General features: G+C 44.2%; 2 protein-coding genes and 1 pseudogene across 6 annotated transcripts; 1 reads left to right on the top strand and 2 right to left on the bottom strand.

Moving 5' to 3' along the window:
• Positions 1-5,414: 5,414 nt before the first annotated feature.
• Positions 5,415-8,234, bottom strand: LOC123191247 (uncharacterized). The gene is made up of 10 exons (XM_044604057.1): positions 7,626-8,234; positions 7,440-7,537; positions 7,301-7,346; positions 7,064-7,146; positions 6,782-6,843; positions 6,533-6,594; positions 6,250-6,309; positions 6,103-6,135; positions 5,914-5,979; positions 5,415-5,786 (listed from the first exon to the last, which is right to left on the bottom strand). The coding sequence occupies exons 1-10, from the start codon at positions 8,169-8,171 to the stop codon at positions 5,730-5,732; spliced, it is 1,113 nt and encodes a 370-aa protein (XP_044459992.1). The 5' UTR covers positions 8,172-8,234; the 3' UTR covers positions 5,415-5,729.
• Positions 8,235-8,240: 6 nt separating this feature from the next.
• Positions 8,241-17,181, top strand: LOC123191248 (tubulin-folding cofactor B). Of its 5 annotated transcripts, XM_044604062.1 has the most exons (9): positions 8,244-8,518; positions 8,611-8,762; positions 8,854-8,972; positions 9,194-9,255; positions 9,340-9,378; positions 10,267-10,400; positions 10,536-10,605; positions 10,726-10,779; positions 16,925-17,181. In XM_044604062.1, the coding sequence occupies exons 1-8, from the start codon at positions 8,420-8,422 to the stop codon at positions 10,777-10,779; spliced, it is 729 nt and encodes a 242-aa protein (XP_044459997.1). In that variant the 5' UTR covers positions 8,244-8,419; the 3' UTR covers positions 16,925-17,181. The 5 variants fall into 5 exon arrangements, with proteins under 5 accessions (XP_044459994.1, XP_044459995.1, XP_044459993.1 ...); XM_044604059.1 differs by having other exon boundaries at positions 8,241-8,518; positions 9,194-9,378; XM_044604060.1 differs by lacking the exon at positions 16,925-17,181 and adding an exon at positions 11,176-11,453 and having other exon boundaries at positions 8,241-8,518; positions 9,194-9,378.
• LOC123191249 (receptor kinase-like protein Xa21) lies at positions 10,958-14,771 on the bottom strand (annotated as a pseudogene).
• Positions 17,182-25,381: the final 8,200 nt, after the last annotated feature.

Here is a 25,381-nt window from a genome sequence, read left to right as displayed (position 1 = left end):
CCAAGACCTATAAAGTTAAAAGGAAGATACCGACTGGAATCCTCAAAAAGTGTAATCCACTCGACAAGTGATTCCACTCGGATATCCCAATTCCACTCGACCGGTGTTATTTCACTCGGGAGACAAGAATCCACTCGGAAGCTAGAAGACCTAGAGTCACCTCTGAATGGCAACGGTCAGACATTCACTCCGTAGCCATTAAGATCATTATGGGTGTTACCCGTAACGTGCGTGGCTTAACTCGCATTGAACCCTCGTGTAACTGAGGAGGGAAGGGGCTGGCGCACTCTATATAAGCCACCCTTCCCCTCAGACACAACGGTTCGCACGCCCTGTTCCACCCTTCAATCAACAAAGCCTCCCGAGGCACCGAGACGTAGGGCTATTACCTTCTCCGTGGGGGGCCTGAACTCGTAATCTCGTGTGTGTACAAACCTAGCACTAGTAGAAAACGGAGCTTTATTACCGGTTCGTAAGGGCCTTTAGTGCCGGTTCTGCAACCGGCACTAAAGGGTGGAGACTAAAGCCCCCCCCCCTTAGTACCGGTTAGGCACGAACCGCCACTAAAGGCCCACCACGTGGCGTGAGCTCGCGCCGTGGTATGGGGGACCTTCAGTACCGGTTGGTGTTACCAACCGGTACTAAAGGTTTTTTTTTTGAAATTATTTTTTGAAAATTTTGAAAAAAAATTGATTTTTTTATTTTCAATTTTCTGAATTATTTGATGATTTAGTCTCTAATCACCCCTCTTAAATGCTCAAGTGTGGATCACTGATTCCAAATCGTCCAACTTCCCGACCGGTCACCCATCCTCTCACTCCCCCAGCCTGAGCATGCTTAACTTCGAAGTTCTATTCCCCCTACTTTTCAAGTCTGCACTTGTTGTTTCCTGACAAATGTAAGCTGTCAATCCTATTAACCCTCAGCAGTTTAGCTTGAGCATTAGGTCACACGTTTCACCGTTTGAGTTTGAAACTATTATTCCAAAAAACAGTAATTATTTAGTATCACTAATATTTCTTGAATAAGTTTGACCATAGTTTGACCAGATTTGACCAAAATTCAAAAAATTGAAATAATTATTTAGTAACACTAATATTCTTGAATAATTATGTAGTAACATTAATACTTCTTGAATAAGTAGTTTGACCATAGTTTGACCAGATTTAACCAAAATTAAAAAAACTGAAATTTGAGCATATCTTTTTTTTCCTTTTGGAATTTGAGGAATCTAAAAATTGCAAACAGGCCATAGGCTGTCAAAATCGGATGCGGATTTTCATTCTGAATTTTTTGATATATTATACATTTTTTCCGACATTGTATGCAAAAGTTATAGCCGTTTTACTTTTTCATAACACTTTTTGCAAAACATGTCCAAATTTAAGTTTTTAAATTTTCCTAACTAGTAGATGTAGTAATATAACTACATCTCGAAGAATTTTATTTTTTAATTTTTTTTATCATTTTATTTTGTTTTTTTCAAAATTGAAATGGCGATACACAGAGGGGGTAGAGTTTGGAAATTGCCCTATAGTCCCGGTTTGTGTCGCCAACCGGTACTATAGGTCAGACCCCTTTAGTCCCGGTTCGTGGCACGAACCGGTACTAAAGGGGCCTGACCCTTCTCCTATGTACCCCCTACTTCTACTGTCAGACTCACTCCCACGACATTGGCGCCCACCATGGGGCAGGCGTCTTAGCGGCTTCCGGTGAGGTTGCAGTTTTTGTTCTTCATCAACATGGTTCGGCGGTGGTTTGCCTGCTTTGGGCCGCCAGATTCGTCTCGGCGCGCTCACCTTCATCGCTGACGACTCGGCCTGGCTCCGGGAGGCCCCCCTCGACATCGAAGCGCTCCCCGTCCGCGGGGCGGCGCACTTCCGCGTAAGTGCCTGCGGCGTCCTACTGTAGCAGCCGTCGACTCAGTACCAGTCGGCTCCCGTGGCGTCTTCGCTTCCCGCTACCCGCCGCCGCAAGCGATCTGGTCGCTCGCGGGGTCCACCGGTGGGTGAAGCGCGCGGTGGCCCGTTAGCTAGCCACTCCTCAGTTCACGGCAATCGAGCCCAATGACTCCCTGTATGGCTTGTTCGACATGTCGACTGGCCATTCAGACACTCTCTCCAAGTGTGAAAGTAACGACCCCACGGCGGAAGTTTTGATGGTCGACTCCCATCGTAGCCCGCCAGGATTTCCCTGTGGTGCAGGCGGCAACGACGGTCGTGCACGCAACAACGACGAGTATTATCCTGAAGCTCTCACAGTGCAGCAGAGGGAAGAGTTGCAGCGAAGGCAAGGTCAAGCTTTTGAAGCTCTCCAGATCCCCATCGTTGGGGAGACCTCCGAGGCTCGGGCCTTGGAGGCTGCGCGCGTTGCCACTCTGGCTGAGCGCATGCGTCTGGAGAATCTTCAACGGGAACTCGACGACCGCGCCCGCAGCCAGATTCCAAGTTCCAGTCGACGACATCGGCAACTATTTCCGACTAGGAGTAAAGATGATTGTCAGGTATTCTGTACTCTGATCCAGAATGTTGCAGCAGCTGCACATATGGCAGAATTGATCCAGCCGTCCCGCTCTAAGGCTGGCAGAGGTTTTACAGCAGATTCGGGCACTGCTCAGAGCAGCTGGACTCTGTTGTTTCTCAGTTGCGCAACAGGATTAATCCACAGCAGATCAGTTGTTGCGGATCATTTGGCACAAAGCCCAAGGTCACCCCTACGGCGTGAAGACCGTGGTTATCACCAGGACCAGCACCTGGACAGAGGCCATGGGCAGTTTGAGCCTCGATACAACCGTGATGACCGTCGTCGAGTGCTTACACCCCTTCCGAGGGGTGGATCGTATGCACCCCGGCGGTATGATGACAGGCGCACGCACACGGTAACCAATTCGTAAAGAGGAGACGATCATCAGTAGCACACGGTCCATAAATATTATACAAATGCCCATGATTCCCTTAAGCTTTAGATGTAAATGAGATGCCAAGGGCAAAGAAATCAAAGAAAACCACATTTCCATCAAAAGCCGAGCTATTCCAGATCATTACTAGACCTCCAGAGGCACCACGCGAGGGAACAAAAGCAAATTTATCAAAGCGGCGAGGGCAGAAAGTTTTAACATAAGCTAGATCAAAAGAGGAGCACTTGGTCTCTTGCACACATATTACATCACATCCACAAGCATTGATCGCATTTTTAATAGCTAAGAGTTTATCATCTGAATTTATTCCACGGATGTTCCAAACCAAAATGTTCCACTGCTGCCGTGGGGCATTGGAGATTAGGGCGAAGAGGGTGGGGTGGCTCCGGTGCTGGCTAGAAGCTTGGAAGCCTCCGGGTCTTCAGCTGGGATGCCGCATTTGATAGTGCCTATCTGTTGGATGGTAGTAATGGGAGTGGGAGGAGGCACATCGGCAGGTATAGCAGAGGTGCTGGTCTTCACGTCAGGCGTCGTTGCAATATTGCGTGGCTTAACCTTGCTCTTCACCTGGCGGCCCTCATTCATGGATGGTGGTTTGAAGCCATCATACCTATTTGTACGGGTGCTCCTACGTAGTTCAGCTGGGTCGATTACCACCTGGGCCTTCTTCTTCTTTCCCTTGTGCGTAACAGTCTCAGGCATGTCACCCACTACTTCAGTTTGGACAGGTTCAGTTTGGGTAGATTCAAACTCGGGATAAAGGTACATCTCAGTGTCTTCGATCACCATAGAGCTACCAGTAGTTTGTGTCTTGCATATTAACAAAGGAGTAAATGCAGTGTCCCAGTTACGCTTGTCCACCCTAAACATCTGAGAGCAATCAATATTGATGATGGGATCCAAGCTAGCTTTTATGGCACGAGACACAAATAAGAACTGGAGTTTCTTGCAGAAGATTGCATCAGCATTGGGATTTCCTTCAGAGTTACCATTCATGATCATTGGCAACATCGGCTTGTATATATAGGTCCTGAAGAAAGCAATAATGTCTCGGTCTGGCAAGACTCTGAAACTAGCTTCTTCAGTAGTATCTTTGACGAAACTGAATTGACTAGTATTGGAGCCTAGAACAATGTCATCAACTGCTAGCTCAACCTGCGCGGCATGTGCATTCCAGGCCGCTAGTCCGTCATCCTGAACATTCTCCTGTGGGATCACTCCATCCATCATCGACGGTAGTGGTGAGGGATGCAACAGAGGAGAGGGTTGGTCTGTGGTAGTGTTCTGGGTGATGGGTGTTTTGGTCGAGGGTGGCAGGGTGGTCAGAGGAGGCGGACCGGCATCTCCAATGGGAAAGGATCACGTCTTCCGGGTCTGCTGTTGATTTGATTTTGCTCTCCAAAGATGTTTTGCGGGTATAGAATTAGAGGAAATCAATTTTCCACCTTGCCTCTCTAAGCCATTATTCTTATCAAGTTTTATTTTGCCAAATCATCTGTTGATGAGTGTGTTTGTTTCCCAATGAGTTTCTTCTCGTATTATTTACTATAGAAAACAATCGACCCATGTAAATTTATGTTATGCTGTAGATCAGATGTATTCTTTTCCAAATCAGCATTCTGGTCCTTAGGCCTTCAATATAAATGGGCTGCACTATCATCCAGGCAGTAGGAAAAGGTATGGCTCAAGCAAAGGAAATAAGAGCAGAAAAAACGAGACAAACATTCTGGAGAAGAATGAGCTTGTGATTTACAACTGAAGCAACATAATGGGCACCTGGGGCTGTTAAATATACAATTTACAATTTATCGTCATTTTTGTACTTCTCTAATATTTTTTTAAAACATAAATTTCATGTTATGGTTGATATAAATAATTTGTAATTTAATAGTTTACATAAATCTATATGTTCAATTTAGTGTTGCCTATTCATTAACAAATAACACATTCTTTATAACATTAACATAATGGTCTTTTCTCAAAACATGTATTTAAATAGACATTATTTTCAGCTTGATAATGTTATTCCTGACATTAAAAAATGTGATAGTTTCATGACTCTAAAAAGATCACATTGAGCTTTCAATTAAGTTCGTTGAAAAAGTTGCTCTATCTTTACAAGTTGATATACTCTTATCTAAAAATAATAATGATCTCTTAATTTCGGCGTCGAGTATCACAAGTGCTTTTTGCAATGAACATAGTGATGAATACATAAGTTAAAATACGATATTGTTGGTGGTTATTGAACTTTTTTTTTATTGAGAAAGATATTTTCAAGTGATGTTCATATACCCAAGATTTATATGGGTAGGAAACATCAAACATGTAAAAAAAATAAGTAAGTTTGAGTTCAATAATACACTGGAATTATTTTTGCAAATTATTAAAATGCATTTGTGGTCTCTTTCCTTGCACGATGCAGTTATTTTGGAATAACTCTAAAAACTTGTGTATCCCTCTAAACTTCAATTTTGATTGTAATAAAAGCCGACAATACTACTAAATCCACTCATCCATCAATTTCTCCAACTCATAGACAAATAATGTCTGTTTTGTTTCACCATGGGCCACTGCCATAACAAGCAAACAAAACTATCTACCATTACATCCTCCAAATTCAAGGCCTGCAGCTTCTTCTTAACCTACACTCGCTTTACAAACACATACAACAGCACCAACGTATGTGTATAATCCCTACCTGCAAAATACGTACTCACTACGCGAGATCTAACAACATATTCTCCAAAGAGAATCATTCTCACAAACATATACTCTATATATCCTCACATTCTCATCATGCATGTAAGCATTAGCTAACATCATCGTCGCCGTGCAGTATCGATTCGAGAAGGGCCTCCTCCTCCTCCTGCATACACAAAGCAACCAAAACATCAAACACCAGTCAGTACAAAAATATGGCCATCAATAGCAAAAAGTAGCTAGGAGCCAACTAGAAAGAAAGAAAGAAAGAATGCAATCGCCGGCTCACATACCACCAATGCCGTGAACTCTGTCTCTTCATCTATGGCGCTCACAATGCTGGGGTCGTCCATCAGATCCTGCATGTTTACAGATCACCGTAAGTAAGTATAGTTGCTATTCATACACAAAGTGCTTTTAAGTTGCACTGCCAATCATCAAAACACTCTCTAGTGTATAAGAATAGTGGTAACTGGACTAACATCTTCAGCAATGCGTAGCACACCGTCCTTGTCCTGCACAATGACATGCCAATCAATAATTATGCATAACTTCTTTCCTTGTGGGGGTTTATAAAAGCATTTAGCTGCCAAGAGTTGCTAAGCAGGCTGAAAGAGCAACTGACATACCTTGACCGCGACAAATAGAAGCGGATCGACTGGTGTATAGATCATATAGTGTGCACCATCCTGCAAACAGAGTATCCACGCTAAGTGCCAGCAATAACATAGTCACAAGCATGCTGAAAAAACACCGTGAGATATTTACAGTAGCAGCAAGACAAGAATATGTTAACTATTCTGAGAAGGCAAATAAATTACAGTTCACCGCATGTCTCTACTTGGTCGGAATATGATTCTTTGGCTACAGCTACAAAACAGGAAGATAAGTAAAGGAATCTAATTTGCTGACCAAATTGAAGTTGCAAATCTCTACACCTTCAAAAGGTGCCTCCCCGCTACCGCCACTAGAATCTGCAATTTTAATATGACAAATCAAAGAGGGAACTACACAACTAGAAGCACATCACATAAGAGACACACAAACTTTTAAATTCACAGCAAGAAAGATATCATTGAAACCTTTTCTTACAAGCAGGAACCCATTTTTAGGGGGGATTACTGACACAATAATACTAGACATTTTAGTGCTTCAGGTTACCGTGGAATTCTTGGATGGCATCTTCAGGAAAGCAGAAGCCACCCCGTGCTGTATAGCAGAATCTGAAACAGAGGGCAAGAATTATTATCATTTTTTTGACAAGGGAGATCTCTCCCCAGCCTCTGCACACAGCCCAGAGGGTGAAATACCATAGTGTCAGTGTGTTACATAAGCAATGAACACGGTTAAATGTACACATAAGCATTTGTAATGCCCTTGTCTCAGTTCAGTTAAAAAGGTTAGATGTTCGCATTTGTATGGTGTTTTCTGTGTGATCCTTACCCGCTTTCGACAAAGTGCATATGTACCCTAGCAAGGGCGTACGCAACCGATGGAATGATCTGCTTAATCTGGTCATCGTCAACCTACAACAGAATGGAAGAACACACACCATTTACCTCATTAAAAACCATATCATATCCAAAGAAATGAATATTTCTAGCATCAACTGAAATCATGCTTGAACTACAAATGAATGGAGCACTCAATCGATGAAAATGCAGGGAACTAGAGACATACGGCAATCCATCCACTGAAGTTTGTGCTCTTGAGCACCTGCACAGGCCTGAAAGATAGAATTGGAACTCTTGCTAAGTGAAAGAAGAGGGTAATCTCTCATGAACATTGCTACTAAGATATGTATAGTGTGGTTGTTTACATGTCGACCGGGCATAGAAGCAAGCACTCGTGATCCTGCGTGCTGCTGAACACCCTCCTGATTATGCACTCCAACGGGCGATTGTTCGCGTCATCAATCTGCTCAAATTCGCAAGATGAGCTTAGGATAATGCATTTCAAGTATGAATGAATTAGTTATGACAAAGCTGAATGTGATGTAACTCACGATGGTGACGATGCGCTTGGAGGCGGCGGCGATGCACCGGCCCTGGTCGTCGAGCACGAAGCCGGCGGGCGGCTTGGGCATGGCGCCACCCGACCGGGTTCCCCCGGCGAACCTCCCCTCCCCCTCCTCCTCATCCTCCTCGCCGTCGTAGTCCCTGTACCCCGCCTCGTCGTCGAACTCCTCTTCCTCCCGCCGCAGAGCGACGACGGGCGAGCGGGTCATGCCTGCCGGCGAAGCGCGGCCAGATTGCCCCCTGGGCGGCGGCCCGCGGCCCTGGTGGTGGCGGCTGGGCGCGCCAGGAGGGCCCCGCCTCCCGGGCGGACCCTGGTCGTCGCCTTCGTCGTCGCGGAGCCTGGGCGGCGGCCCGCGCCGGCGGTTCTGCGGAGGAGGGCCGCGGTTCCTGGGCGGCGGCCGGGACGACCGCTGCTGCCGCGGAGGCGCAGCCGCGCGGACGGAGACGCACCTCCCGCCAGCAGGCTGACCCCCGGCGAGCTGGGCAGCCCGAGGGATGACCGCCGCCCCCATCGCCATCGCCAAAGCCGCCATCTTTCACTTTCACTATCCGTTCGCGGGTCTGGAGGTAGAAGACGAGGAGATAACAGAGTGGAGACAGATATTTGCTCGCTCTCACGGGCCTCATTTGAGCCCGGCCCGGCCCGGCCCGCAGACGAGCCCACCTAGAGCCCCTACTACTCCCGCAGATCGGCGTCGGCGGCGCACGCTCCTGCTCCGACGGCCGCCGCCACACTAGCAGACCAGAGAGTCGTCGTCGCGGTCACCGCCGGACCGGAGACATGTCGAAGCTGCAGCTGCCGGCGGACGACAGCGTGTCGCTGCGCGTCACGCACTCCAACCTCACCTCCTTCGCCTCCGACATCCGGGTCTCGCAGCAGGTAGGCGCCACCAACCCAACCCAGGATCTCATCTCCAGCTTGGATCTCATCTCTAATGGCGGCGGGGGTGGGTGGGTCCGCTCTGCTCGCAGACCACGGTGGAGGCGCTCAAGGAGAAGCTGTGGAAGAAGACGGGCACGGCCGTGGGCTCCATGCGGCTGGAGCTCCGGGACGAGGCCGGCGCCAGGGTCGCCGACCTCGACCGCGACGCCGCGCCCCTCGCCGCCTACTCCCCCTACGACGGGTCCGTTCCCCCACCCCACCTGCATCTCCTCTTGTTAACTACTGGTGTCTTTCTACTGCTGCTGTTGGACTGATGATGGTCTGCTCTCAAGGTACCGGCTGCACATCATCGACCTCGACCCGTCGTCGGTGACCTCCGGCGGGTGGCTGGAGGACACCTCGCTCGTCGAGAAGTACACCATCTCGGACGAAGCGTACGACAAGCTCGGCAGTAAGCTCAGGACACATTCTGTTTCCAGTTTATAAGATGAATTTGGACACCTTGTATACCTCTTGTAGAATTCTCAGTCTGAAACATACTTCAGCTTATTCCTTAACTAAAAAAGCTTGCATACCTCTAGACTCTGGTAGAGGAGTCTGAATATACTTCAGTTTATCATTTGCAATCGGCTCACTCGATCATAACATCTAAACTTGTGTGCAATTGTGCAGCAAACTTCCGGAAGTTCAAAGAGAAGATGGTGTCGAAAAACCCTGTATCGGACGATAAGCAAGTAAGCTGCCCATGCTCTGGACTTCTTTGTTCCTTTCAAGGCTTCAACAGGTCTGTTTACTCTGTTTCTTGTCCTCTTTGGCAGTCAGACAATCAGATGGAGGAATTGTGTGCCAACATCAAGGTCAGTACATTTGCTTTACACATGTATGTTGGATTAAGTTTTTGCACACCGTATGGAATGGAATATTCCCAGCTAATCTGCTGATGTTAAGAGCCCCAGCCACCTCAGTTGTTTACCTTGCATCCACTATGTTTTTTCCAAGGCAGAGTTTTGAAATTCTATGGCCTAGCTTGCTGCATATTAATGATTTAGCACCCCATCACTGCTCGAGCTAATTCTTTTCATATTTGATGTCTGGTATAGCAGCCCAATTGGTAGTAACTTGTTCCCATAGAACAAGCTGAATTAGTATGTACGAATCTGTGGCCACATCTACTTGGCACACCCACATGAACTTGACAAACTTCCACCATTGGCTGGATATTCTGTCCTTCCGTCTACAGTCATACAGTGCATTATTCTAACTTTGTAGGAATATGCGTCTTCATCTTCCCCTTCTGTTTTTTGCTAACTGGAGCAGCTATTGGGAGAATTGCAGTGTATATTTCCTTCTAGTACCTTCCTGGTTTGACTAGCAGTTTCAGTAAAGCACACTAGGAATCCCATTCACAAAATGACCATCCAATTCAACGAAATTCAGGTGGGGAAACTCACCCCTGCGGTGATGTTCCAAACAAAAGACCATCCAACCATCTATAGTTGACTAAGTTGGCGAGGAATACAGAATTGTGCCAATGTATATAACTGGCCACTTATAAACAGGGTACTCTGCTTTCAGAGACATGTGTATGTAGTAAATATTGGTCCTTGGTGTGGATATCCTTTGCTATTGAAAAGAATAGGCTGGAACGTCGGGTGCAAGCTTTCTTCTTCTGTAGCATGAAATTGAAATTACACCTTCTTTATCTTGTAATGTTTTACAATCCAATATGAACATTTATGTCATAGGTGGGAGACAGATGTGAAGTCGAGCCAGGTGCCAAGAGGGGCACCGTGAAATTCGTTGGCAAAGCTGAAGCCCTTGGGCGTGGATTTTGGGTTGGCGTGCAATACGATGAGCCACTTGGAAAGCACGATGGCATGTATGTTCATTCTCAAACTATGGCAGTGATAAATTTATACCCAGTGCCCAAGTTATCATGGCTTCTTGCGACTAGTAACGACATACGCTTGGAAAAACAACTCATTCTGTTTGACTTGTTGGGTGCTTGCTGCAGGGTGAAAGGAGTCCGCTTCTTCGAGTGCCCTCAAGGGCATGGAGTAATTGTTAGGCCAGAGAAAGTGAAGGTAGTTACATGCCTACCTTACCTATTAGTATATTTTTAATTGGTTCTTATAACATTCAGCCATCATCCATCCGGTTAAAAATTCAGGAGTGGAAGTGTTATTGAGCAGTTTCCTTTGCAGGTTGGTGACTTTCCGGAGAGGGACCCATTCGATGATGAAGAAGATGAGATATAGGCAAGTTTATGTACTTTGGTGTGGATCGTTTTGGTGTCTCTTCAACTTGTGTCAAATTCATTTGTTATGTAGTCGCTTATCTGTACCTAGTGAGATGATTGAGCATGCATGTACTGGCTAGTGTATCAGCAAAGGAAGGGGATCTAGAACCCATATTTTTATGGAGATTAGTTTGGGTTCAAGCAGTCGCTGGATTACTAAAAAGCTCATACCCCAAGAACCAATGACCAAGATTGTGGGTGTAATGGGTATATAAACTTGATGTCATTGGATTTGTATCCAGTACCCGAAAACTCAAAGCACTGTTTTTCATTAGCCACTGGAATCAAAGCAGTAACCTGACTGCAACAAGCATTATCTTCAACTTTAGCTATCTGAACCAATGTTGCAATTCAGGAAATTCTAAAGATGATGCAACGGCAAGGAGAACTGAAAATCTGCTAGGAGTAGGAGCCACTCAATACAGTCCAGATGCCATGAAAAATTGCCGCCAAACTTATTTTCTACGAGGATTGCAAAGTAAACTACTTGTGCTTCTAATACAATGACACATGACAATGCTCTTGCATATTCCTAAAACAGAAAACAGGAATGGTCACCAGACATACTGGGACATGCTTGTAACCACATCGCCACAGGGTGACAACAACAGAGCTGTAGAGATGATCGTAGCACTTCATTGCTCATCCAGATCAAGCGCTTGCTCGAAATCCATGAACATGCATATGAGGGGCGCACGCCTTCTTTATGGCATTCAGCTCCTTGACTACATTGTTCATCTTCATTCGGTGCCTTGGGGAATCCTCACAGCAAGCTAGACCAATCTTAAGCATAGGATGTAAGAATATGTCTATGATACGTTGCGGGTTTCCGCTGTATGTTGCACTAGCATCTAACACTTCCAGCAGAGTATCAGGATATGCCATCTTGACATAGTTGACAAGACTTGTCGCGCCATCTCTGAAACTGTCAGTTGGCCGTCTTCCAGTAAGCATTTCCAATAGCAACACCCCGAAGCTGTATACGTCACCCGCTGTGGAGGCTTCAGATCCCGAGCCATACTCTGAAACAAACATATAAACCAAGGGTTTATTAGTCATAAACTCAACGCATTTAACTCTTCAGTTTGAATTGGCAAGTGAACGTTAATTAGCGACATAAAATGTACTGCACAATGTAAAAAATTTGATTAAAAGAATCATTGCTGACCAGGTGCGACGTATCCAATTGTGCCTTTAATCACAAGTGAGCTGCTTTCAGTCCCACCGCCACTTTGCTTGCATGCTTCAGTATGCATTATCTTTGCTAGACCAAAGTCAGCAACATGCGCAACAATGTCATCATCTAGAAGGATGTTGCATGGTTTGATATCACAGTGAACTATGGGGGGCTCAATTTGGTGGTGAAGATATTCCAATGCCTCTGCAACATCAAGAGCGATGCACAACCTTTCCATCAGACTTAGCCTTCTGAAGGTCCTGCTGTTCTCTGTGTTTGGATGCAGCCACTCATCTAAGTTCCCATTGCAGATAAATTCTAGGACAAGTGCCTTGAACTCATCACCATTACGGTCCAAACTGCTACACACAGTGATCACCTTGACAAGTTTCCGGTGTCGGATCTTCCTCAGGGCTTCACACTCCCTCAAAAAGCTTCTGTTAGCTCCTCGTTTGCCAAGATTGAGAACTTTGATTGCTACGGTGTATAAACTCTCATCAAGATTCAGAGTTCCAATGTACACATCGCCAAAGCTGCCGGAACCAATCAAATTTGCCGGTGAGAAGGACTGTGTTGCTTCATCTATATCGGCATAGGATATCCTCTCATGCTTCTCATTGTGAAATCCGGTTTCTTGACCAACACTATTTGGTTTGATTCTTGTCTTCATCAAGTAGCATGCAGTTAGGGAGCACATCAACATCAAAGTTCCAACCATGCAAAAGAGTATGACCCGATGATGATGCTTCTGTGAAGCATGGTTGGAACCTATATCTGGGCATGAAGGTAGTTGCAAGGAAGAGGGACCTCCACATAGCATGCAACAATACAGTGGCGTTGCGGAAAATCCCTGCATTTGGCACTGGGCCAGATAGGTTGTTGAAAGAGAGGTTTAGATACATTAGAAGCTCGAAGCCCTCGAGGAACTCAGGTATGGGCCCTCCTAAGTTGTTGCTAGAAAGATCCAACTTTTCAAGGCCTCTTAAAGAAGACAAAACTTTTGAAATTTGCCCTTGCAGAAGATTTCCTTGCAAGTATAGGGAGTTCAGTAGGACGCAACTGCTGAGAGCTTCTGGAATTTCACCAGATAGCTCGTTCATGGAAAGGTCAATTGTGCCTAGGCTGTTCAGTTGCCCTATCCGTGTTGGAATGGAGCCACTCAGAGAATTGTGGGAGAGGTTGAGAAGTTTGGTCAGGGAGGGGATGCTAAGTACCTCCGGTGGGATTTCCCCCCTCAAGGAGTTACCAGAAAGATCCAGAGATGTAAGTTTTGTTAGGTTACCAAGGCTTGATGGCATGCTGCCATCTAGAAAGTTATTAGATAGGAAGAGGTTGCTCAACTTTGTGATATTGCCTAATGATTGTGGAATCTGCCCATGAAATCTACTATGGGATAGGTCAAGTTCCTGGAGGCTAGGAATCAGGCCAATATCCAGAGGCAAGGTGCCTGTGAAGAGGCTTTGCTTCAGGGAGAGCGTTGCAAGTTTTTGAAACTTGCTTAAACCTGCAGGTATGGTCCCAGCTATTTTGTTTCTACCTAGTGTAATCATGTAGAGCTCTGTAGATAGGTTAGCAATTGTAACTGGCATAGCACCTTCAAGGTTGTTTTGGTCAAGGTCTAGTATTCCCAGGTTGCTACAGTTGGTTAAGGATGTGAGAAAATCCCAATCCCTAGGCTCTGTGGTTTGAAGCAAATTGTTTCCTAACGAAAATAATATCAAACGACCATGGATGCCAATGTCCCGTGGAATCGGACCATGATACTGATTTCCGTGAAGAATCAAATATTTAAGTGCGGATGCATTTGACAAGGAGGCTGGTATTTTTCCTACGAATCGGTTCGCATGTGTGCCCAAAACATTTAGCTTGGGAAGCTTAAAGCCAATATCCAGCGGCAGAGATCCTGTCAACTGGTTGAAGCCAATGTTGAAGTTTTTGATTGAAGAAATATTGAACATGGATGGAGGAAAAGGGCCTTCCAGTTTGTTGTCATTGATGTCAAATGTAACAAGATTAGACATCTTACCAAGATCTGGAGGGATATGGCCATTGAACCTGTTCCCGACTAATTCCAAGTGTGTCAACGATGTCAGGTTGCCCAGCCAGCTTGGGATTCCGCCAAGGAATTGGTTGTTCGACATGCTAAGGTTCGTGAGAGCTGTGAGGTTGGAGAACGACATGGGAATATCACCAGTCAGGTTGTTATGGGTAACGCTGAGAAATGTGAGCTTTGATAGGAGACCCAGAGAAGCAGGCATGGAACCAGAGAGGGAGTTCTCCCCCAGGTCCACAGTGCCAAGTGCTGCACAGTGGCTGATGCTGCCTGGGATCTCACCTCCCAGGCTATTGGCTGAGAGGTTGAGGACGCGGAGGCGTGTCAGGTTACCGAGCTGCGGGCTGATGGTACCGACCAGGCCAAAGCCATGCAGGCGTATGGCGGTGACACGGCCAGGGTACCGGTGGTTGCCACAGGACACACCCGTCCATTTGCAGAAACCGGGCACCTTCGTCTTCGTGCTGCTGGTACCGTTGCCAGCGCCAGCACCAGCACTGGCATGGCCCCGTGACCACGAGGACAGTGCCCGTGTAGGGTCACTGGTGATGAAGGATTTGAATGACAGGAGGACGAAAAGATCGCCGCTGCTGACAGTTTCATTGTTGGTAGGTTGAGAGCTGGATGTGAGGAAAAGGAAGAGGATATGAGTGAGGAGATGGAGCATCAGGAGCTGCTGCCATGTTCTCTGGATGTTCATGGTTGAGCAAGGAGCTAGGTGGAGGCGATTATTGTGTTCTTGCCCGTCCATTTGTGCATGTCCGCGTCGTTAAATAAGCTTGAGATGGTCCTTAATTTTGAGTTTCTGTGATTGCTAATGTCACCTTCAGAAAAAACAAGTGTGACGATGACGATGACTAGTCATTAAATAAGGTGGAGGTGCTCCTTCATTTTCAGTTTTTGTGATTGCCAATGTCACCTTGAAGAAAACAAGTGCGGCAAGGACTAGTGTTCTGTCTCACGCGACACGTGGTTAAAGATACTGCATACAATTCCATAAACTGAAGTGTCCTCATGATGTTACAGCGCAATGGCAATAAATGTTTCACGAGAAAAACTGGGTCTTATGGATTTTTATGTTCATATGGAGTAATCAGATGGATCAAAAGTCACCAGATACCGTGAACTGTTACATCTCCAGTTCCGCTTCGAAAAGTTGTTGCGGCATTGGGCTCATGCTGTATTTCTCCATTGTGTTTACCCAGTTTCTACTTTTGATATATGGCCGTAGGTAGGTATTATACCTTTTAAGAAGCCGATCATGATTTCATATTGAGTATATATGGACCCGGTAATGTTTTCGAGAGGTGCTCGCGCACAAAAAATCTCTTCCAGGTGGGGCACATGCTAAACCAAACAAACATCTATACTTTCCTTTGCAATGATAAATATCTCTACCAGGAAGAGAAAAAGAAAAAATGGTTGTGACAATGACTAGTGTGGGTGCCATGTACTAGTTAAAGACGTGGCATAATTTGAAACCTTGAAATATTTCAAGATGTTACAGGAAATTGCAATAGTTGGATGTAGTCATGTAGAGAAAAAAAAAACAGGTTTATAAGGACTTTTATGTTCATGCGCCAATCAGCTCAACAACAGCACTTAACTAAAAGATTGAAAACCCCCTTCCTCAGTCCTTAGTCAGAAAAGTCATCCCTATGAATGAATCAATGAAATCATAGTAAGGATCGCAGGGAACATGATGGTTACATAAGGCGCAGAAGTCAGAAGTGGATAAAAGGTCACCATATACTGAAAAATGGTACTGACGGATCCAGTTCCGCCACGAAAGTTTGTTGCAGAACTGGGCCCATGCTGTATTTCTCCATTGGGTGAACCCAGTTTCTAGTTCACAAAAGCACTAGGGGTCGGTTGTGCGCTTTGTCACCGCCTTGTGCTTTTCTGACAAAAGTGCATGCTTATGCATAGATTAAACGCAATTAAGCGCTAGGCGTACACTAGAATATGCTTAGCATTTGTCAAACTGTTACAGTTTAGCTTGGTAAGTTGTCAAGTCTATTTCTCCATTGGGTGCACTCAGTTTCTAGTTCGAAAAACTGTAACAATTGCTAACCTAACCTATCAGAGAATTCAAGCTAGGTTTTCTGACCAAAGCCGACCAAGGATTGGAAACCCCTTAGTTAGAAAGGTCAATGAAATCATAAGGATCACAGGAAACATGATGGTTACAGAAGGGGCAGAGAGCACAGAACTTGACGCATACCTGTCCAGTGTATAGGCTTCCTCTCCTTGGATAAGAGTAAGACCGACTGATTCACAGTAAAGCTAGTAAGACGATCTGTATGAACGCGCCAAATGCCGAAGTATCACCACGTATACAGGAACCAGGACATGGGTTGAACGCCTTGTGTGTATCCAAAGAACATACGTGCGCGAAGAAGAGAGGACCAGATGGAGACATCCAGCAAATGGGGGCTCACTCCTCCGCCGGAGAGCTCTGAGACAGAGGGAGAAGATGTTTTTTGTGTGTGTCTTTTGTGGAAGGTTTCTAAAATCGGATATCAATCAGCTTACCTCCAATCCAAGTTTCTGCACAAACTATGGAATGAAATGGAATATGTCCAGCTAATCTGATGATGTTAGAGCCCCAGCCATCTCAGTTGCCTGCCTTGCATATGTTTTTTTTTTCCTGGGCAAGATCTTATCACAGTTTAGCTTGGTAAGTTGTTTTTTGCAGTGATAAATATCTCTATCAGGTAAGCAATTGTTGAGCCAGAGCAATTGGTTTTTCCTTGCTTTGGCGTACACTAGAATATGCTTAGCATTTGTCAAGTCTATTTTCCATAGGTTCTATCTTGTACATGTAGATAAAACCTGGGGACTGTCCCTCAGTAGAAGCTTCTCTGTCTGTAGGTCAGCGACTTCCTGGAGAGTGACCCCTTGGACGAAGACGAAGACGAAGAGATATAAGCAAGCAAGGCTGCAAAGGTGCTCATTTCTTTGGCACGTCTTCTTAAGTTGTAATTGTAACACTCGTTGGTGGTGTGCAACATTGCAAAAGGAACACTGCAAAATTCATTGACGTTGAGGGATGATGTGAGATGGTTGAAATATGCACCTACCTATGTAATTTTGTCATGTACTGTTCGTGCCCCTGTGCCTCCACTCTACCTGCCCGATGTGATGGTCCATTGTGATGTGCCTTCTATAAGTGCATCCACATGAAGTTCAGGATGATCAATACTAACATTTCTGTCCTAAAAAGCTAACATGTCTTTCATAATACAATTAACTCTCAGTAGTATTATGATTTGAAAATATGATTGATTTCATTTCTTATATTAATGATTATACACAAAGCAAAAGGTGTTACCCGCTGAGCCATACAATTTGACCCTTCACAAGTATTCACATTTTCCATTGCTTTTACACGTGTATTCGACAACCAAGGTACAAGTATTAGGATTTTGCGTACCATATTTTTGTGGTGGTGGGGCGCATACTTCAATATTTCGAGGTGGCTACATTTCCCATAAAAAATAGGATTTATAACTTATGTACTTAATGTTTAGATTAAATTCTTTCCGATCCATGTTTTTGTTTTCGATGACCGGTTCTTGATGACCAACCGACAAAATTGGCAACCTATTTAATTGGTGAAACTTAGCTTTGTTAAGTACTAGCCCGCGCATTTGCACGGACCACTTTGCTAGTTTTCTGGAGACTAAAGTAAATGGAAGACATGCTAGATTTGTGTTAATTTCTCAAAACGATTATTTTTTACATTTGGGGACAAGTTAGAGATGCTCTTACAGTGCTAATTCGGAACCTAAACAATAATCTTGTCTAGGATGTGGAGAGAAGGCAGTGCACATGCCGTGGAGAGAAGTCAGTGCACATGTCGACATGAAATCTATAGCGATGAGTGGTTACGACCCCCCCCCCCCCCCGCATTAGTCTGTACGCAGCTCTTCAACTGCTCAGTGCATTTCATTTGACAAGAGAAATATACTCTATCTCTCTTTTTATGTGCATAGAAGAACATCTTTCATTTCACAACTCACTTGCCATATTCATTTGATCGACCAACTATCTCTATGTTCTAATTCATAAGCAACTTCAACACAATACACTTTCTTCCAATCCCATTTTGTGCCTATGTGTGTTCGGGTTTTTTTGTGCGGTGAGGTGGGCTATGGTTTTTTTGTGAGGGAGGGTTCGGGTTTTGTAGCTGAAGATGCACTACTAGGGAAAACCTTACCAGTAGCGCTGGTTTTTGAGCTACCAGTAGCGTGGGCGTCAGCGCTACTGCTACGGCGCTACAGCTATTTTTTAGCAGTAGCGCTTATTTAGGCCAGCGCTACTGGTACAGATACTAGTAGCGCGGCACTGGAAAACGCTACTGGTAAATGAGCGCTGTTGGTAATATTTTGGCCCGCGCAACTGCTAAAATTTATGTTTTTTTTCGCATTTTGGCATTGTACATGTTTAAACAGATATATCTTTTATACAATAACAACTCATCATGAACTAGTCTGTTTAAATAGCATATTCATTACCACTTGTCATCATCACCAAATAATGTTCGTCAATGAGACATCATATAACAAGTTGGTCACTAGTCATAATCACAACTCCTCTCATCATCAACTCTAACACATTGCACTAGTGCAGAACCGGGCTTTAGCGCCGGTTCGTAAGGGCCTTTAGTGCCAGTTCTACAATCAGCACTAAAAAGTGGAGACTAAAGCTCCCAACCGGCGCTAAAGTGCCACCACGTGGCACGAGCCTGGCCCCGGGTGCGGATAGATCATTAGTACCGGTTGGTAACATCAACCGGTACTAAATGTTTGGGATGTTTTTGTTTTATTTTTATTTTTCTTTTAATTTTGTGTTTTCAATTTAATTTAGTGATTGTTTTACATTATAATGAGTTGTTAAATCATTAGGTGAAAGTACCGCATATTAGTTTCGACTGGATACATGTGGATCCTGGCAGCTAAGTGATCAAGTATATGCCATATCCATATTATCTTGATCACCTAAGTGAGGTAATATGGATATGGCATATACTTGATCACTCCTGCTGCTCTCTCTCAGGTAAAATAGCATAGAACATGTATAGCTCTCCTGATTCATCATATTGGAGCATGCAGATGAACATGTCTCCTAATCATGGGTTGCGCTTCTAATTGCTGCCCCCTAGTACTTCTCTGCGACCGTTAACAATTTTGCTCCAATCTTTCACTATTAAGCATTTCTCACTTTTAGAAATCCTAAATGCACTCATGTGCAATGTAGGATGTCTTGACCGTAAGCTAACCATTGACATGCGACCTTTAGTCTCGATCCACTGAGGCACAACTGTCATCGGGAGTCCCTGTTCAAGAACATCGTATAGTAATATACTTAGCAATGAAAGTTTAGCTTGAAAAATAATGTATGCAAAAGATGCACTAAGGATAAATGGTAAAAATCATACCATGTTTCCTAAATAGATATGACCGTAGTTCAATACGATCACTATTGGTCACATGTTTTGAGTACTAAGATTTTCAAATTCAGAAAAATAATTTCTCTTAACAGCATCAAGATCCTCAAGCCATGAAACCTAATGACTTGTCTCCTCGCAGTTTAGTTCAGCCCCGGGATAGTGGACGATCCTGTCAGCTAAGCGTCGGACAAGTTTGCTTGAATGGAAATAAGTTGTCAATAAAAATTACTTGTCAACTATTTTTAAATAAACAATATCGAAGACATAAATATGGTTGAGAAACTCACATAATGGTAGAACTGGAGGCGTCTGCACATCGACCCAGATGTCTCTATTACCTTCAATATCATCTTTCGGACGAATATCAAAGGTGATAATCATATCAGGCTCAAATGCATAAGCCTTGCATAGTGCTTGCCAAGTTTTGCATTCAAAATAGGTGTATGTGTCTGCATTGTATAATTTGACGTTGAAGGTATAACCATGCTCGGTCTTCAAGTAACTTTTTTTACCTCCATAGTTTTGTTAGGACTGAAACATATCTTATCCAAGACAAAAATTCTTGCATGGCAGGGGATATGCTAGTAGAATAGTGAAAAATTAAAATTATAAGTTGAAGCAAATGAAGCATAAGTCATGCTTAATTACGAAAAAAGAATTGTCGTTGTGACTTACTGTATCCACTTCGAAGTTCTAATCCAGCTTGATGCTGAAGCGTCTATCATCAACTAGAAAATTTCCGTCGCACAGGCCGCGCTGGTCTTTGCAGTATTCGCACTCGCACATAATGAAACTGTGTTCGTCGTCAGACGACATTCCTATATTCATAGGTGAAACATTAAACACTCATTAGTTCTATTAATTCAACTAATTCAACTAGTTCTATTAATTCAACTAGTTCAACTAATTAATTTGACTAATTCAAGTAAGCACTTACTAAAAATATACTTAAATAAAGTACCTCAACTAATCCAATTAACTAGTTCAACTAATTCAACTAAACTAGTTCTATTAATTTTCTTACTAAAAATAAAGTAGTTAGTTCTATATAGTAAAATTTTAATTAGATGATCAAATCTCGTATAACTAAATTAAATATATATCTAACATATAAACATTAAACACTTACTAGTAATATTTTAATTAGATAATCAAATCACAGATACCTAAATTTTCTTACTAAAAATAAACTAGTTCTATTAATTCAACTAAGAATTTACTAAAAATAAACTAGTTCTATTAATTTTCTTACTAAAATATATAAAGTAGCTATATATAGTAATGTTTTAATTAGATCATCAAATCTCATATACCTAAATTTTCTTACTAAAAATAAACTAGTTCTAATTCAACTAGCTAGTTCAACTAAGCATTTACTAAAAATAAACTAGTTATATTAATTCAACTAATTCAAATAATCTCATATACCTAATTAATATCTAGCTAATTCATCTAAGAATTGACATTAATATTTAACTTTTCTATCTAATTCATGTAACATTAACATTCTTATCTAGGTAATTTATTTAATTCGATCATCTAATTAACAATTTAACATGCATTAATCTAAAAAACAGAAAACAGAAAATAAGTAAAAAAATGTGTGTGTGTGTGCGCGCGCGTGCATGTACGTGTTTGTGTGTGTGTGTGTGTGTGTGTGCGCCGCGCGTGCGCGAGGGCGGCGACGTACCGGCGTCGGGGGCGAGACGGCAACGACGGGGACGACGGGGAGCGGCGGGGGCGGCGTGAGACGGCGACGACGTTCGGCGGGGCGACGGCGAGCGGCGAGGGTGACGACGCGCGCGGGACGGGAGAGAGGTTGGAGATGGGAGATGAAACTGAATTTTTCGTAACTGCTATATATATAGGAGAGGTCTTTAGTACCGGTTGGAGCCACCAACTGGTACTAAAGGCCAATTTGGCCAGGTCAAGCGACGGGAGGCGGCCCTCTTTAGTACCGGTTCGTGGCTCCAAATCGGTAAATGATTGAAATGAGCAAATGATGTTAGAAAGGGTTGAAAATTGATGACGTTGCTTTGAATGCTGCATACTGAACGGAAAAAAAAAGTCTGGAGTTCAAATAAGTTTAAAAAAATGAAGTAACTGCGTAAGAGACGAGTTCTCGTCCGAAACCCTCATACTCTAAAAAAGATTGTCTAGTTTGTACATGAAGTGCGTTCAGTTTTTGTCGTAACCCTCTCTACTCTTTTGCACATGCTATGAGGCTGAAATGATGATACAATGTCAAGTTTCAACATTTACAGAGTTCATTTTCTAGTGATTTTCAATTTCACGGTCATTTAGCTCTCTAAACAAATCGGTAAATGACTGAAAAAGAGCAAATGATGTCAGCAGAGAGTGAGGGGCAACCGGCGGGGGAGGACCGGCGTGCGCGGGGGGGGGGGGGGTTGAGGGGGAGACCGAATGAGTGGGGAGAGTGAGGGCGTAAACAAATAAAAATATACATAAAAAATATATTGATTATTAATGATCTTTTTGTGTACAATCAGAATTGTCAACATGAGTCCTCAACGGTTTAGAAACCGGTGAAGACTCATATTGCGGTTGATATGATTTGGATGTTCTGCTCCTTGACACAAAAAGCATATGATTTGGATGTTGCGGTTGCGCGGATAGAAATGCGGCATCGGGCCTCGGCTGGTTAGGGACCAAAATCGTCCATTTATGCTGCAAACTCATCTTGTATTGCAGAAGGGAAGAGGGCCGACTTCTGCTCCTCCTCATCTGAGGAGAGCGTCTCCACTTTAACGGTGGATGGAGCCATGGACGATGAGGGGCCTGATGAGCGTGGCGTCGGCGAGAAATTGATCTGGAGCTGGATCCACCGTCAAGAACTCGATCTAGAGTTGGATATATATGCTGCCAAGTAGGCACCGCGTTTAGCAGCCAAGCAACCACGATGTTCAGGTGTTATTGGCACCCTTCTTCCTGCCCATCACCAACTAGGGGTGCGGTGTTTATTGAAGGTGTAGAAGAGGAGGAGTGTACAGATAAGCTTTGTCCATAGGTGTGTGACAAGTCAAACAGAGTGAATGCTTGGAGGATTCTGAAGCGGAAGCAAAGAGGGTTTTCGGGACGAGTCCAGGATGTCGGTCCAACGTGATGGATGTCCAGACTCCACCAGAGCTCTTCTCAGTTTTTGGCTAGGCTCTGTAAGGTTTTGAACATCCGATGACCCGCGTTGGAGGCCCAAAAAGTCCGGACCATTTGGACGAAACATGTGCGGGTGTTTTGTTAGTCCGCGTTGTAGAGGCCCTGACTGTGCCAACTAACAGGCTATCTCTTCTTTTCTCTCCATCTGAAGAAGAAAAATATGTCACTTGGCAGCGTGTCAAAAACTGGTCAGCAAAGGGCGCCGGGAGGAGAGCAAAAGCAGCAAACTTTGCTTGACCAGCGACACTTGGTAGTGGTGATCACACAAGCTTTTTCCAAGCAAGCGAGTCTAGATCTCGAAGCAACTTTCGATAGTTTGACTTGGGCACTTTTAAGTGCAACGAACGCAACCTATACTAGGCTTTTCTTCTGTCCTCCCGTTTTGTTTGTTTGTTTGTTTGTCTGCTTCTTTCTTCCTTGTGCATGCACAAGCAACCTTCCATGCTAGTGGGCCTTTTTTCTGCTTGCCACTGTCCGTGGTGAGACTGACTCCCTCGTCGGTGCCGACGGATATACCAACTCCACATTGGCATCTTCCTTTTTCAAATGAGAGACCAAGAGAAACTGGTATCACGGGAGGAGTGTACCTAGTCATTTCAGTGTAAACTAGTACTTCCTCTCTGTTCACAAATACTTCTATAAAATATTTTGGAACTACATACAGACTGTAATGAGTGAACAAACATCCTGAAATATGGATTGTCCAAAAAACAACCCATTACAATTTGTCTATATACATTTAATTTACGATTTTAAAACATCTTAATATTCGTGAACGGGAGGGAGTATCTATTTTCTTTGTACTTCCTATCTTGGTTCCAGTTAGTTAAATGAGAAAAGAAATCCAGCTTAGCCACCCATCACTATCAACCTCCGGCCGGCCTCTTCCTATCGCATGCCTCTGTAGACATGTCCGCCACCACCAGCCTAACAGCCCCTCCCCCTTCCCTCGCCATCCGCGGCCGCTGTTGTTGCCTTGCACACTGCACGAGTTGAAGCATCTTCAGCCATCCCTTTACTCTCTTCTCTTCTGTGAGAACCCGACTTATCAGGAACGATATACTACTTATATCAATAAGAATTTTTTTAAAAAAAAAATTGGTGCCAACTACACATGAGTGAGGACAAAATGCACAGAAAAAACTAGTATTGATCCGTGGGGCGAGTCTAGATCCCGCCAGAAGTAACGACCAGTAACCGACTGGTGTGTCCTTGGCGTTACACCTTCCCTCCTCTTCTCTAATGTTGGCACCCCCCTTGTTGGCCCGACTCCTCATTGGCGGTGAACCTATGGGCAACCATGTCAACCCGTCTCCGGCTCGGTCCCGGTGCCGTCTCGAAAACACCAAAGATTTTGGCGCGAACCAAAGGTCATCAGATGTATTTTTCTTCTCCATGACAAACAGAATGCACAGGAAAATATCAATAGTTCATTTTACCTCTTAATACGACTTTGTCGTGGATGGCCGGCGTTTCTGTTGTTCTCATGCGCGTGAGTTGTTGTCGGCCTTGTGCATCCTAGTTATTTATGGTGCCACAATATCCACTTAGTGCTACATTTTTTGAGTTAACAAAAAGGGATAAGTCTAAAAAAAACCTTGATTTTGTTCTCCAAGTCTGAATCAAACCCTGAACTAAGAATCCCTGAAATTGTCACCTTGTCTTTGTTAATCCCGGTTTATCCCAGCCCATTAGTACTAATAGCTGGTTTGGGCGTTGGGATTGCTGGCGTGGCTGGGATTAGGGGTTAATTGGACGCCATGATGGACGGACTATGGGCCCTACCGTCCTCATAAACCCCACCACGAACCTGCTCCCTCCCCTGTTTCTCTCCCTGGACGTCACCCGTTCCTTCCCCTGCTTGCAGCGGCAATGGCGTACATGCACTGATTGATCGCAGGGACGGCAAGACGATCACGGCGGCCGGAAAATTCTCCGGTAATCCCCTTCCATCTTCTATTCGTCTTCTCGTCCTTATTTTTTTCACCAAAGATTGTCTCTGCTTAGGGTTTCTGGGCGCAGAACAATCTGGTTTTTAGGGCATTTACTTTGTGCAGAAACAATAGATTTTTACTTACATCTAGTTCGGAATATGTATCACTCGTTGATTTTATCAAAAAATCTGTGGCAATGCAGGTTCCTCATGTCATCATGGATCCTTGCGACAAACTACATGTGCGGTTTCATTTTGGTGGCCAATTTGTTCGAATTGGGCCTACTTTAGACTATGTTGGTGGAGATGAAGCAAATTCAGAGATTGAAAGGGATAGATTGTCTTTGCCAGAGATCAAAGGCTTTCTTTGTGATCACATACCAGTGAAAGAAAGTATGAAGATTCACTTCCTGATGCCCGGTAAAAAACTAGTGGATGGCTTATTATTTTTGTGTGATGATGTTGGTTGATGAAGATGTCTGAATATATAACTGATGGAGGAGTGGCTGAGGTCTATGTGGAGTATTTTGGGGAGCAAGATGATCAGAGTGCAAGTGACAGTGGTAGTGATTTTGAAAATGAGATGGACAATGATTTAGAAGGAGAGACTGATGTAGAACCAGATGCAGTCATAACTGCAGAGGATGATGTGCAAATAATTAGTGTGGATCCATCATCATTGACCGCAACAGAAAATGTGCTCGAACCAAATGAGAGTGTTGTTATTACCCAGGTGATTAGCAGCCCTACAAATCACAATTTCTGTAGG

Source organism: Triticum aestivum, chromosome 2A (assembly GCF_018294505.1).
Source record: "Triticum aestivum cultivar Chinese Spring chromosome 2A, IWGSC CS RefSeq v2.1, whole genome shotgun sequence".
Lineage (NCBI taxonomy): Eukaryota > Viridiplantae > Streptophyta > Magnoliopsida > Poales > Poaceae > Triticum > Triticum aestivum.
The sequence above is the reverse complement of the archived record's forward strand: the minus strand, read 5'-3'. Positions and strand labels throughout refer to the sequence as shown.